The sequence below is a fragment of the Emys orbicularis genome, chromosome 6 (assembly GCF_028017835.1).
Source record: "Emys orbicularis isolate rEmyOrb1 chromosome 6, rEmyOrb1.hap1, whole genome shotgun sequence".
NCBI lineage: Eukaryota > Metazoa > Chordata > Testudines > Emydidae > Emys > Emys orbicularis.
Window position 1 is genome coordinate 60,016,943 of NC_088688.1, and position 13,073 is coordinate 60,030,015.

General features: G+C 43.5%; 1 protein-coding gene across 1 annotated transcript in view; it reads left to right on the forward strand.

Moving 5' to 3' along the window:
- SLF1 (SMC5-SMC6 complex localization factor 1) overlaps positions 1–13,073 on the forward strand; it is an 86,792-nt gene that overhangs the window by 63,554 nt on the left and 10,165 nt on the right. Inside the window, exon 13 of the mRNA XM_065405891.1 lies at positions 12,224–12,369. Within this exon, the coding sequence (XP_065261963.1) occupies positions 12,224–12,369 (146 nt within the window). The remainder of the gene's footprint in view (positions 1–12,223; positions 12,370–13,073) is intronic.

The window sequence follows — 13,073 nt, forward strand, 5'->3', positions numbered from 1 at the left end:
GGCTATTGTTGAGGAAGGCAAGTCCGTGGCAAAAGCGTCACTACAGGCAGCCCTGGATGCAGCAGACTCTGCAGCCCAATCCATGGCTTCGGCTGTGGCTATGCAGAGAAGCTTGTGGCTTCAATCCTCAGGCTTATCGCATGAGGTCCAACAAACTTTGCAGGACCTCCCCTTTGAGAGTACGTCACTCTTTTCTGAGCAGAAGAACTCCAAACTTCACAGTTTAAAGGATTCAAGGGCCACACAAGTCCTTGGGCCTTCATACTCCGGCCCCCTTCAGGAAGCATTATAAGCCACAACGAATGGCTCGCTTCTCCCCCCTCCTGCCTGCTCGACAGGACTATAGCAGGAGGAGGAGCAGGGGCTACAGGAGATCTCCGCCACAGTCTTCATCTGCATCTGCACCCCCTAGATACTCAGTGGGGTCAAAGCAGGCTTTTTGATGGGACGTTTGGGAACTATCTGCCAGGACAGTTCATGGATCCAAATTCCCCAATTTTTGTGGACCAATTATCCCACTTCTGTTGGGCATGGGTCCATATCATCTCGGACTGATGGGTGCTATGCATGATAGCACTGATATACACCCTTCAGTTTTTTTGTTCCCCTCCTTTCAACCCTCCCTCCCCATCTTTCTTCTCACGAGCAGCTTCTAACCCAAGAGGTGCAGTTGCTCCTAAGGGTGAGAGCAGTGGAGGAGGTTCCACCAGAGTTAAAGGCCCAGGGTTCTACTCCCTCTGTTTCCTAATCCCAAAAGGCAATGGCAGTCTCAGACCAATTCTGGACCTATGAAACCTCAACAAATTCATGAAGAAGCTGAAGTTCTGCATGGTCTCTTTGGCCTCCATCATTCCTTCCTTGGACTGAGGAGACTGGTATGCTGCCCTCGACTTTAAAGGACACTTATTTCCACATTTCCATCTTTCAGGGACACAGAAGGTTCCTCAGATTTGTCATGAACCATGTGCATTACCAATTTAGGGTGCTCCCGTTCAGTCTCTCGGCGGCCCCTTGGGTGTTCATGAAGTACATGTCATTGTACCCTTCCTGGTCAGAGGTTGGTCCAGACTTCAGGTAGAGGCAGATGTGAGACTAATATTGTCGACCTTCTAGTACTTAGGTCTGCTCATAAATGCGCAGAAATCCACCTTCTACCTGGTCCAGAGGATAGAATTCATCAGGGTAATTCTCTAGAGCTTCTCTTCCAGAAGCACGCTTCCAAGTAATAAAGAGGCTTAAATAAAGCCTCAGGAATCACCCTGTCACCATGGTGAGAAATTGCTTACAGCTCCTGGGCCACGTTGGTATCTTGTACCTATGTGGTTCAGCACACGAGATTTCGTCTCAGATCCCTCCAAGCATGGCTTGCCTTGGTATACTTGCCAAGCTGATATAATCTAAACTCCGTTACAGTTCCCCCATTGGTGATTACCTCCCTCGAATGGTGGCTAGTCCTGCTAGGAGTGTGTGCAGGAGTCCCTTTCTCAAGACCCCAACCATCAGTGTCCCTTGTCACAGACAATGGGATGGAGAGCACACTTGGGGTCCCTCAGGACTCAGGAACTTTGGTCTCCAGAAGAGCTTTTGTTATACATCAACATCAGAGAGCTCAGGGCAGTTTGCCTGGTCTGCCAAGCATTCCAACCCCACATAGCGGGCAGGTGTGTGTCAGTCCTTACAGACAACAGCCATGCTCTATATCAACAGGCAGGATGGAGTACACTCCTCTCACCTGTGCCAGGAGTCACTGTCCTTATGGGAATTTTTCATAGCCCACTCGAGTCACCTCGAGGCCTCCTATCTGCCAGGTTCTCAGAATGAACTAGCTTATCATTTCAGCAAGGTCTTCTCCAACCATCGTGAGTGGTCCATCTGCCCAGAGATCCTACAAGTCATCTTTCAGAAGTGGGGAATGCCCCAAATAGAACTTTGAAACAAAGCACAGCAAGAAGTGTCTCCAATTCTGCTCTTTCCTGGGCCATAGTCCAGGATCTTTGACAGGAGCCTTCCTCTTGCCTTGGACGGGTCATCTGTTCTACGCATTTCCACCCATTCCTCTCATACACAAGGTCTTGCTGAGGATCAGACGGGCAGAGTGCGAGTCATTTTGATAGTCCCAGCCTGGCCATGACAGCACTGGTTCACTACGCTCCTGAACCTGCCAGTGGAAACACCAATCCAGACCTGATATCCCAGGACTCTGGTCGCCTGCATCACCTGAACCTTGATTCCCTTCATCTTACAGCCTGAAAGCTCCATGGCTGAACCCTTTGGCGCTCCAGACCGATTCAAGAAGTTCTTTTAGGGAGCAGAAAGCCATCCACTAGAGCTATGTACCTGGAAAAGTGAGACACATTCTCTATCTGGTCGGTGCAGAAAGGTCTCTCACTCATGTGGTCATCAGTGCCTTTCATTCTGGACTACTTGCTACACCTGAAGCAGCAAGGGCTATTGGTGTCATTGATTAGAGTCCACCTGTATGCAATTTTGGGTGTCACCTGTGGGTGAAGGGCCAGTCTGTCTTTGAAAACCAATCTGCAGTCGGTTTCTCAAGGGTTTGACAGACTACGCCCCCAGGTACGTCAATCAATCCCACCCTGGGATCTCAACATGGTATTGTCGAGACTCATGGGTTCCCCATTCGAGCCATTGGCAACGTGTCCTCTGCTCGACTTGTCCTGGAAGGTGGCCTTCTGGTGGTTACTACTTCAGTGAGAAGGGTCTCCTAGATTAGGGTCAAGTATCAAAGGGGTAGCCGTGTTAGTCTGGATTTGTAAAAGCAGCAAAGAGTCCTGTGGCACCTTATAGACTAACAGACGTATTGGAGCATGAGCTTTCGTGGGTGAATACCCACTTCTTCGGATGCATGTATTCACACACGAAAGCTCATGCTCCAATACGTCTGTTAGTCTATAAGGTGCCACAGGACTCTTTGCTGCTAGATTAGGGTCCTTACTCCATACCTGGGATTCTTCAAGGACAAGGTCCAGCTGCATTCTCAACCAGCCTTCCTCCCAAAGATGGTTTCACAGTCCCATAGTAACCAGGACATATTCCTTCTGGTCTTCTATCCGAAACTGCAAGCCAACAAACAGGAGCAGAGACTTTACTCACTAAATGTCAGATGCACGCTGTCCTTCTACACAGGTCTCAATTGTTTTGGAAAACTACTCAACTTTCTGTGGATGTTGCAGACTGGATGAAGGGTCTCCCAGTCTCAACCCAGAGATATTCCAGGACACGTTATATATAATGACTGCCACACTGGAGATTCCCGTGGACATAGTCCAGGGGGAAAAAAATCACTCAAGCTCTGGAACATCATCCACACTTTGGTTCCTGGAAGACTTGCAATACTCATCATAAGGGACTTTTAGAGCTGTCTAAATAGCTCTGGCAGATGCCTGCCTCCCTGTCACCAACTTTGAAGAGAGGAGACTGCCACCTTCAAGTTCCTTCCTAGGTTTTCTAGCAATTTTATACATACTCCATAGTGGGGTCATTAGTTGTCACTGTGGCTAATGAGAGGTCGAGACAAAGCCAATTAAGTGACACCAAAAGAGAAGGAACCCCCAAAAATTTAAATTTGGACAAAATATTTCACAACAGTCCTCTAAATGAGAATTGCCAACTGCCAAGCCCTATTTGCAAATTATGATTATGTGAATTGGGAGTCTCTGGTTAAATTCTCATTTCAGGATCTGAGCCAATTAAACACCTTCATAGACTCAGACTCATAGACGTTAAGGCTAGAAGGGACTCTTGTGATCATCTAGTCTGACCTCCTACACATTGCAAACCGCATAACCTCGTCCACCTACTCCTGTAATAGGCTCATAACCATGGGCTGAGTTACTGAAGTCCTCAAATCTTGATTTAAAGACTTCAAGTTACAAAGAATCCTCCATTTACTCTAGTTTAAACCAGCAACCACCATGCCCAATGCTGCAGAGGAAGGCTAAAATCCACCAGGGTCTCTGCCAGTCTGACCTAGGAGGAAATTCCTTCCTCACCCCAAATATGGTGGTCAGTTAGAGCCTGGACATATGGGTGAGACCCACCAGTCAGATATCTTGGAAAGAATTCTTGGTAGTAACTCAGAGCCCTCCCCATCTAGTGTCACATCTGTGACTGTTGGAGACTTTTGCTAGTAACAGTCGCTGAAGGTCAATATGCCATTGTATGCAATCTCATCATAAACTTATCAAGCTCAGTCTTGAAACAAGTGAGGTTTTTTGCCCCCACTACTCTTCTTGAAAGTCTATTCCCAGAACTTCACTTCTCTGATGGTTAGAAACCTTTTGTCCGATTTCAAGCCTACACTTATTGATGACCAGTTTATGCCCATTTGTTCTTATGCCAACATTGACCCTAAATTTAAATGAACTCCTCTCCCTCCCTGGTGTTTATCCCTCTGATGTATTTATAGACAGCAATCATATCTCCCCTCAGTATTTGATTTGATAGGCTAAAAAAGGTCAAGCTCTTTAAATCGTCTCTTGTAAAGTAGATTCTCTAATCAACCTAGTAGCCCTTCTCTGCACCTATTCCAGTTTGACTTCATCTTTCTTAAACATGGGAGACCAGAATCTATCTTCATTGCATGTAAGGGCAGTGGAAGTCTGTATATATGCTAGTCAGACCTCACCTGGATATATTAGTACATGTTCCACCAGAATTTCTGCCATCATTAAATTGATGGAAGGACCCTCTAAAAGTCTATGAGGGAATGCCAATCTCCACTCCATTACAATCAAAGACATTCATTACATATGCCTCCAAACTATGATGGGGAACCCATTTGGATGACCTTCAAATAAAAGGTATGTGTACTCTTCAGGAAAAAATACTCCACATAGAACATGTCTTGGAGCTAAGAACCATATGCTGGGTGTACACAGCTTTCTTCCTACTTCTTGAAGGACTGACCATCAAAATGATGACTGACAATATTACAAATATGTTTTACATAAACAAGCAGTGGGGTGGAGGTGGGAGAGCAAGATGCACCTCTCTGTGTCAGCAGGCTGTGCATCTGTGAATTTTTCATATCTGCAAGAGCCAAGTGGGGTCATCCAACCATAGACCTATTTGCCACTAGAGAAAATGGGAGGTGTCAAAAGTTCTGCTCCAGAGGAGGCAGAGTTAGGGATGCCTGTCCAATACATTTATAGTCACATGCTCCCTAGACTTGATGTAAGCTGACTCTCCAATTCCATTAATCCTGAGAGTTCTCAGGAAGCTCAGGCAGGACTCTGCTAGAATTATCATGGTAGCTCTAGCATGACTGAGACAGTTCTGGTACTCAGAGCTAAAGAATCTATTCTCCAATACAGTTACTTCCCCAGCCAGAGGCGAAATCACAGAAGCATGGTCAAATGGTTCATCTGAATCCATGGTCCCTGCATCTCAAAGTATAGATGCTGGCAGGCTGATAGTGGAAAGATCCTGTTAATCTGAAATACAAAACATACCAATACACAGTAGACAAGACTCTGTCAGGCGTACTTTATGCCACTAAATGGAAGAGATTCATGGTCTACTACATGTTTTCTTTACATCACAACAGTCTTTCTGGTAGCAATAACATCAGCCAGAAGAAAAGGGGACCCCATATACAATTTTTCATGAAGACAGATGTCATTAAGACTTTTTGTCAGCAGTGGTCTCTGACTTTCACTTCACTCAGGTCATCCACTTATCTATATTCCCCCTCCCCCCCAACCCACATTCAAATAAAGACAAGGCTAAGATCCACACTCTGTTTTCAGGTTACTCTTCTTTTACATAAATAGGTATCCCCTAGATTATTCTTAGTTTATGGAGACATTGTTAAAGCACAGACCATTTCAACACAGACTTTCTAACTGGCTCTCTAGCTGTATTAAGCTATCATATGAATTGGCAATCATACCTATTAGGGTGAACACTCACTCTGCTGGGGCACAAGCAACCTCCATTGTTTCTTTGAGAAATATTCGCATTCTAGAGATTTGTCGGGCAGCTACTTGGGACACAATACATACATGCATCGAGCATTACTCTATAATGGAGAACTCATGCTCTGATGTTCGTTTTGATGGAGCTTTCCTACAAACACTATTTAGATAGATTCTTAGCACCCACCTCCTGTGATCTAGGTCACTGCTCCGAGTCACCAACTGTGGAATATATATGGACAAATACTCAAAGAAATTCTTACTTTACAGTAACTGTGGTTCTTTGAGACATTTTGTCAATATATATTTCACAACTTAGCCCCTTCCCTGCCACTATGGAGTCTGATAACACCTGTATTCTATATTGGCAAAAGAAGTAAGGGGTGGTTGAGGTCGCCCTTCCCTTTATGCTTTCAGTTGGAGGTGTGAGGTCACTTAGGACACAATGAAGCTCCCAACGGACATTGCTGGCCAAAAGAATCCAGATTCAAGTGAACTGGACATGTGTACACACAAACACTAGTTTCTGTACACAACACATCTCAAAAAATCCCTACCACAGTTACTGTAACGTAAATTAAATGTTTCCTCCTTTGCATCCCTTCTACAGGCCCTGTCCAGCCTTGAGGATTGACAAGAAATGTCAGTCTATCCTGATAGAAATATCTCACCTCTGAGCGCTTGAGCCTGCCCCACAAGACAAATAATCCTCCTCCAGGCTCTAGTCTATATCCTTCATAGTAAGACAAGATCTGGATAAGATCACAGACAGTCTTATACCTCAAGAGGCTAAACAGTTGATATAAAGCCTCTAGCTTTCACTATTGTTATGTCTCCAGAAGACCTTCTGACATTAGTGCACCTGGCAGAGGCTTTTTCACATATTTCAGTCAGACTATGTCATTGGGCTTTTCACCTATGGAAACTATCATAATTGTTCTAAAATAGCACCCTTCAAACTGTCCTCCACTCCCCAGAATGTCCACGGGGTGCTGATAGTAATGATAGTCTGGCTAATGAGTCTAGGGATTTCTATACCTATTTTTAGCTGTCACCACAACATAGCCAAGAAGTCCATGGGATTTAGACAAGCAGTTGCACAGTTCTCTTGATCTTTCCAGCAGGAAGCATCTGCTGTCCTAAAGCTGTCTTCTTTACCCAATTTATACTGAGTTGGGTGGATCAGTTATTGAGTGGCAAGTTCTAAACAGAATGGGATATTCCTACAGTATAGTAGAGATTCTCCTAGCCTTGTGCAGGCCCTCTTATCTATCTGCCTCAGTAAGTGTTTTGACAAAATCCCCTGCTAGTACAAGATAGAAGGGTTAGCCTTAGGCAATCAGCCATACCTCTTCCTCTGAATTTCTTACACAATATCCTAGATATAGGCCTCTGTGCTCTCACCATCACATCTCCATTCTTTCAGTGAATTTTAAACAAAAACCTAAACTTTGGCTGGTTGCAATCTCTAGTAAATACCTCAGTACCATCAGGTTATCTTGAGGCAGCTAATTATTTAAATGAACAGTTAGAACGATCTTTTCTACCTAGAATCTGCTCACAGTGCTACAGACCCTTATGATCCATCTTTTCAAGCTGAAGGCCTCTAGACCTTGCGAGGGGAATTAAAACCAATAGTAAGAGGTTTTATAGCCATATAAATAGGAAGAAAACAAAGAAAGGAGAAGTGGGACCGCTGAAGACTGTAGATGGAGTGGAGCTTAAGGATAATCTAGGCATGGCACAATGTCTAAACGAATGTTTTGCATCGGTCTTTAATGAGGCTAATGAAGGGTTTAGGAATAGAGGCAGCGTGACAGAGGGGAATAAAGGAGGGGGGTTTGACATTACAGTACCTGAGGTAGAAGCCAAACTCGAACAGCTTAACGGGACTAAATCGGGCGGACCGGATGATCTTCATCCGAGAATATTAAAGGAACTGGCGCGAGAAATTGCAAGCCCGTTAGCGATAATTTTTAATGAATCTGTAAACTCGGGGGTGGTACCGTTGGACTGGAGAATAGCTAATGTGGTTCCTATTTTCAAGAAGGGGGAAAAAAAGTGACCCGGGTAACTACAGGCCTGTTAGTTTAACATCTGTAATATGCAAGGTCTTGGAAAAAATTTTGAAGGAGAAAGTGGTTAAGGACCTTGAGGTCAATGGCAATTGGGACAAATTACAACATGGTTTTACGAAAGGCAGATCGTGCCAAACCAACCTGATCTCCTTCTTTGAGAAAGTAACAGATTTTTTAGATAAAGGAAATGCGGTGGATCTAATATACCTCGATTTCAGTAAAGCGTTTGATACGGTACCGCATGAGGAATTATTGGTTAAATTGGAAAAGATGGGGATCGATATGAAAATCCAGAGGTGGATAAAGAACTGGTTAAAGGGGAAACTGCAGCGGGTCATACTGAAAAGTGAACTGTCAGGTTGGAGGGAGGTTACCAGTGGAGTTCCTCAAGGTTCGGTTTTGAGTCCGATTTTATTTAATCTATTTATTACTGACCTCGGAACTGAATGTAGAAGTGGGCTGATAAAGTTTGCGGATGACACAAAGTTGGGAGGTATTGCCAATTCGGAGAAGGATCGGGATATCCTGCAGGGAGACTTGGATGACCTGGTAAACTGGAGTAATAGTAAAAGGATGAAATTTAATAGTGAGAAGTGTAAGGTGATGCATTTAGGGATGACTAACAAGAATTTTAGTTATAAGCTGGGGACGCATCGGTTGGAAGTAACGGAAGAGGAGAAGGACCTCGGAGTCCTGGTTGATCGCAGGATCTATGAGTCGGCAATGTGACGTGGCCGTGAAAAAAGCTAATGCGGTCTTGGGATGCATTAGGCAAGGTATTTCTAGTAGGGATAAGGAGGTGCTGCTTCCGTTATACAAGGCGCTGGTGAGACCTCATTTGGAGTACTGTGTGCAGTTCTGGTCTCCCATGTTTAAAAAGGATGAACTCAAACTGGAACGGGTACAGAGAAGGGCCACTAGGATGATCAGAGGAATGGAAAACCTGTCGTATGAAAGGAGACTCGAGGAGCTCGGTTTGTTTACCCTAACCAAAAGGAGGCTGAGGGGGGTTATGATTGCTCTCTTTAAATATATCAGAGGGATAAATACCAGGGAGGGAGAGGAATTATTTCAGCTTAGTACTAATGTGGACACGAGAACAAATGGATATAAACTGGCCGTCGGGAAGTTTAGGCTTGAAATTAGACGACGGTTTCTAACCGTCAGAGGGGTGAAGTTCTGGAATAGCCTTCCGAGGGAAACGGTGGGGGCGAAAGACCTCTCTGGCTTTAAGATTAAGCTTGATAAGTTTATGGAGGGGATGGTTTGATGGGATAACGTGATTTTAGTCAATAAGTCAATAACGTGCAATCACTGGTAATTAGTATCAATGGTCAATGTGGGTCTGGCTGGAGAATCTTGCCCGCATGCTCGGGGTTCTGCTGATCGCCATATTTGGGGTCGGGAAGGAATTTTCCTCCAGGGTACATTGGCAGAGGCCCTGGAGGTTTTTCGCCTTCCTCCGCAGCATGGGGCAGGGGTCGCTTGCTGGAGGATTCTCTGCGACTTAAAGTCTTTAAATCATGATTTGGGGACTTCAACAGCTGAGTCAAGGGAGAGAATTATTCCAGGAGTGGGTGGGTCAGATTTTGTGGCCTGGATCATGCAGGAGGTCAGACTAGATGATCATAATGGTCCCTTCTGACCTTAAAGTCTATGAGTCTGAGTCTAGTTCCTTTCAGTAAAGACCTGCTTCCTGGCTGCAGTTACATCAGCAAGAAGAGTCTATGAGATCTCTATTTAAAAGAGAAGACTCTTCCCATAAGGGACAAGGTAGTCCTTCATAATGAAAGTTAACCGTACAGGTTCCATACTCAACAGGAAATTATTCTTCAGTTATTTTGCACAAAGCCTCAATACCTGAATGAAAATGCATGGCATGTGATAGGTCTGAGAAGAGAAATTTCAAATCCAGCTTAATAGAGCTGAGCAGTTCATGAAAACATCTGTTTACTTTTAAACAGACTAAACGCCTGGGTCTAGGTGTACTTTACAGTTGGGGGTTTCAGTGCTGTACCACTGAAGTATATTCAACCACAGATACATTGATTCCAGAGCCGAAAAGACCCTGTCATACTAGTGTCATACTAGGAACAGAGAGAGTCAGCCTTTACAGAAAAAGATCTGTAAAGTTATCAGCTGGTTATCTAGCTACACTTTTTATAAAGCACCACAGGCATAACCTTCGTTCCTTCTCAGAAGCTTCCTTTGGAAGAAAGGTACTCTAGCTAGTGGCCTCTAAATAATGTTATAGTACCTTTTGGGGAAAGAGATAAGTCTTAATGTGCTGCTTACCTCTCTCTCTTCCTCCCTAGCAATTTGTTTTTCTTTACTGTTCACTGAATCCCAAATTTACAAGGTAGAGGTCAGAGTCTAGAATGGAATGCTTGTTACCTGACCACTTCCTGTCTGGAAGTGATCTCCCCAAGTCCACTCTATACTTTCTGCTCTTACACAATGTCTTCCTGTGGCCTAGTAGAATAAGGCATTACTTTTAAGAAGAATGTTTTTAATCTACTAATAAGGATTTAGGGTAGATTCTTTTCTGCATCAGACCTCTGCTTAATGCAGAAGAGAAGGGGGCTGCTGGGGAACCAATTACTGCACTTTGATTCTCAGGGGTAGCCCTGGCCCCAGTAAAATTTATGTTGCTGCCAGGCAGCTTGTAAGTTCCACAATTGGTTTAGGATCCTTTAGTGGACCCTATGCCAGTGAAGGATAGGCATAGTGAAGCTCTGCTCCACCATGTCCCCTTTCCACCCTCCACACCTTCCCCACACCAGGGGAGTGGGAGGTGGTAATAATAGGGCTCAGAGCTGGCAGGTTACTTGGAGATGGGTTCCAGCCCCTTTCCTCCTCCTGAGTGGTGTGAAGCTGGATCTCAGTAGAGGATCCGGCCCATAGTGTTTTCACTTTGGATGAACAGCTTTGGATGTACTCCTCTAGAGACACTGCAGAAGGAGTAAGGCAAAATCCTGGAGCTTCACAGACAAGTCTGAGCTGCCTGCAGGCTTCCCAAAAATCTCATAATTGGGAAAAGGCCATATCCAGAAAGGAAGTAATCCAGGAAAGGCATTTCTGTTCTAAATCCACTTGCCCTCCTCTAATGAAGATCCCTTACACAAAAACTGAGGGTACATTTACACTGCAATAAAAGACCTGTTGCAGCTGGTCCAGGTCGGCTGACTTGGGCTCACGAGGCTTAGGCTGCGGGGTTATAAAATTGTAGTGTAGACATTCGGGCTTGGGATCCTGAGCTCAGAATCTCAGACCCCACGAAGGCAGAGGGTCTCAGAGCCCAGGCTCCAGCCCAAGTCTGAACGTCTACACAGCAATTTTATAGCCCTGCAACCCAAGCCTCATGAACCCAAGTCAGCTGACCTGGGCTCTGAGAGTTGGTGCTGGGTGTTTTTTTTTTCTATCACCGTGTAGACATACCCTCAACTTAATAAAAAACCTTGTTACTTTAACCAAATACACATTATATACAAATGTAGCATCTAATTTATTAATTTGGGGGAGGAGGGAAAGTGTTCTAAATGCCTTCATATGGAATATGAAATTTGTCAAAATAGGTGATAAAAGATTTGGTTATAAACAATGTTGAGCATGTTTGGGGGGAGGGGAGTTAGCTCCCATCTCCAGCTTTGTTACAATCATTGGACATTCCTGATATTGAATACTATTAACATGTCAGCATCATGACAGCATAATATTCATCCAGGATTTGCTAGTGCACCATGTTGCTTTTGTTATATGCCTTTTTGGCTAATGTTTCATACTTTCTTTTTTTTAATATGGATGGTATTTATATTGTCCTATCTGAAATTTTGAAGATTATCACTAGTGTAACTTCCTTGAATAAAGACTTTCCTTTTCAAAAATCTTAGCATAGCTGTTATGCAGATTGTATCAGAGAATCATTTTTAAATAAAAGACTGATTTAATATTTTAAGCAGATTCACTTTTAAAAACCTGATGAGCAGTGTCACAAAAACTCTGCTTGTTAGCTACTGGATTATATGTTTTTTGTAAATTGGCCGTTTTACTAATTTAATTTATGAATTAGCAGTAGTAGGAAAGAAATCCAGCGGGGGGGGGGGGGGGGGGGGGATGAACTATGATTTCACCTTCATGAATAGGGCTCGTGTATTGTATCTGTCTTTTATTTGTTTGGTTTCTTTTTTTAATTTTTCCCCAACCTAGACTTTTCAACAGAGGAATTAAAAATGTTCATTTGTTCCATACCATCTCTCTGGCTTCAAATGTTTGTTGCAGAGGCAGTCTTTAAACATTTATGTTTACGGAGGAACATTACTATTTCTGCCGAACCTCTTTCTCTTCACAAAATAGTAAGTAGCATTTGTACTGCTTGATACTGAACTATACTTTGGAATGTAATCTGACTAACAGACTAATGAGATGGAATTCTGGAAACCAATAATTCTTTCTTATTTGCCTTCTCCTTGTCCTACACCACAGTTAGAGGAGATATGCATTGCCTGTGTGGCATTCCATCCTTGGAGAATTTAAAGCATTTAAATGAAAAATAATATTAGGATTGGGTTTATCTTGCCACAGATCTGAAATCATAGTTCAAATATGGATATGATTTTTTTTTTTTTGCTTACCAAGCAATTCTTAGTGACAACTGTCTTGTTAATGTGGCAGCCTACACCATCAGATAAAGTGAAAAACATTTAAAAATAATCTTTTTTTATTGCAATATTAAATTCCAGGTGTAGGAATATGCCCAATTTTGTGTGATAAAGTCAATACTGAAAAAAGGCAATTTTTTTTTTTTTTTTTAAGGTTAACCACTATATTCTTCCCAAACACAACTTTGTTTCATGCTTCTGGGCAGGAGTGTTCCATCTAAATTTTCTCCTGTTAATGTTCCATCTTCTGCTTCTGTCAAAGTTGCTACCTTCACATCACAATTTCTGGTGCTTGGGTAGGGAATGTCAAGAATATCTTCAAAGGATATGTTGTAGGCAGGACAGGGAGAGGAGGGGGCAGTAGAGAGTGGAGCTCTATTAAAGTGGAAAATCAGCCT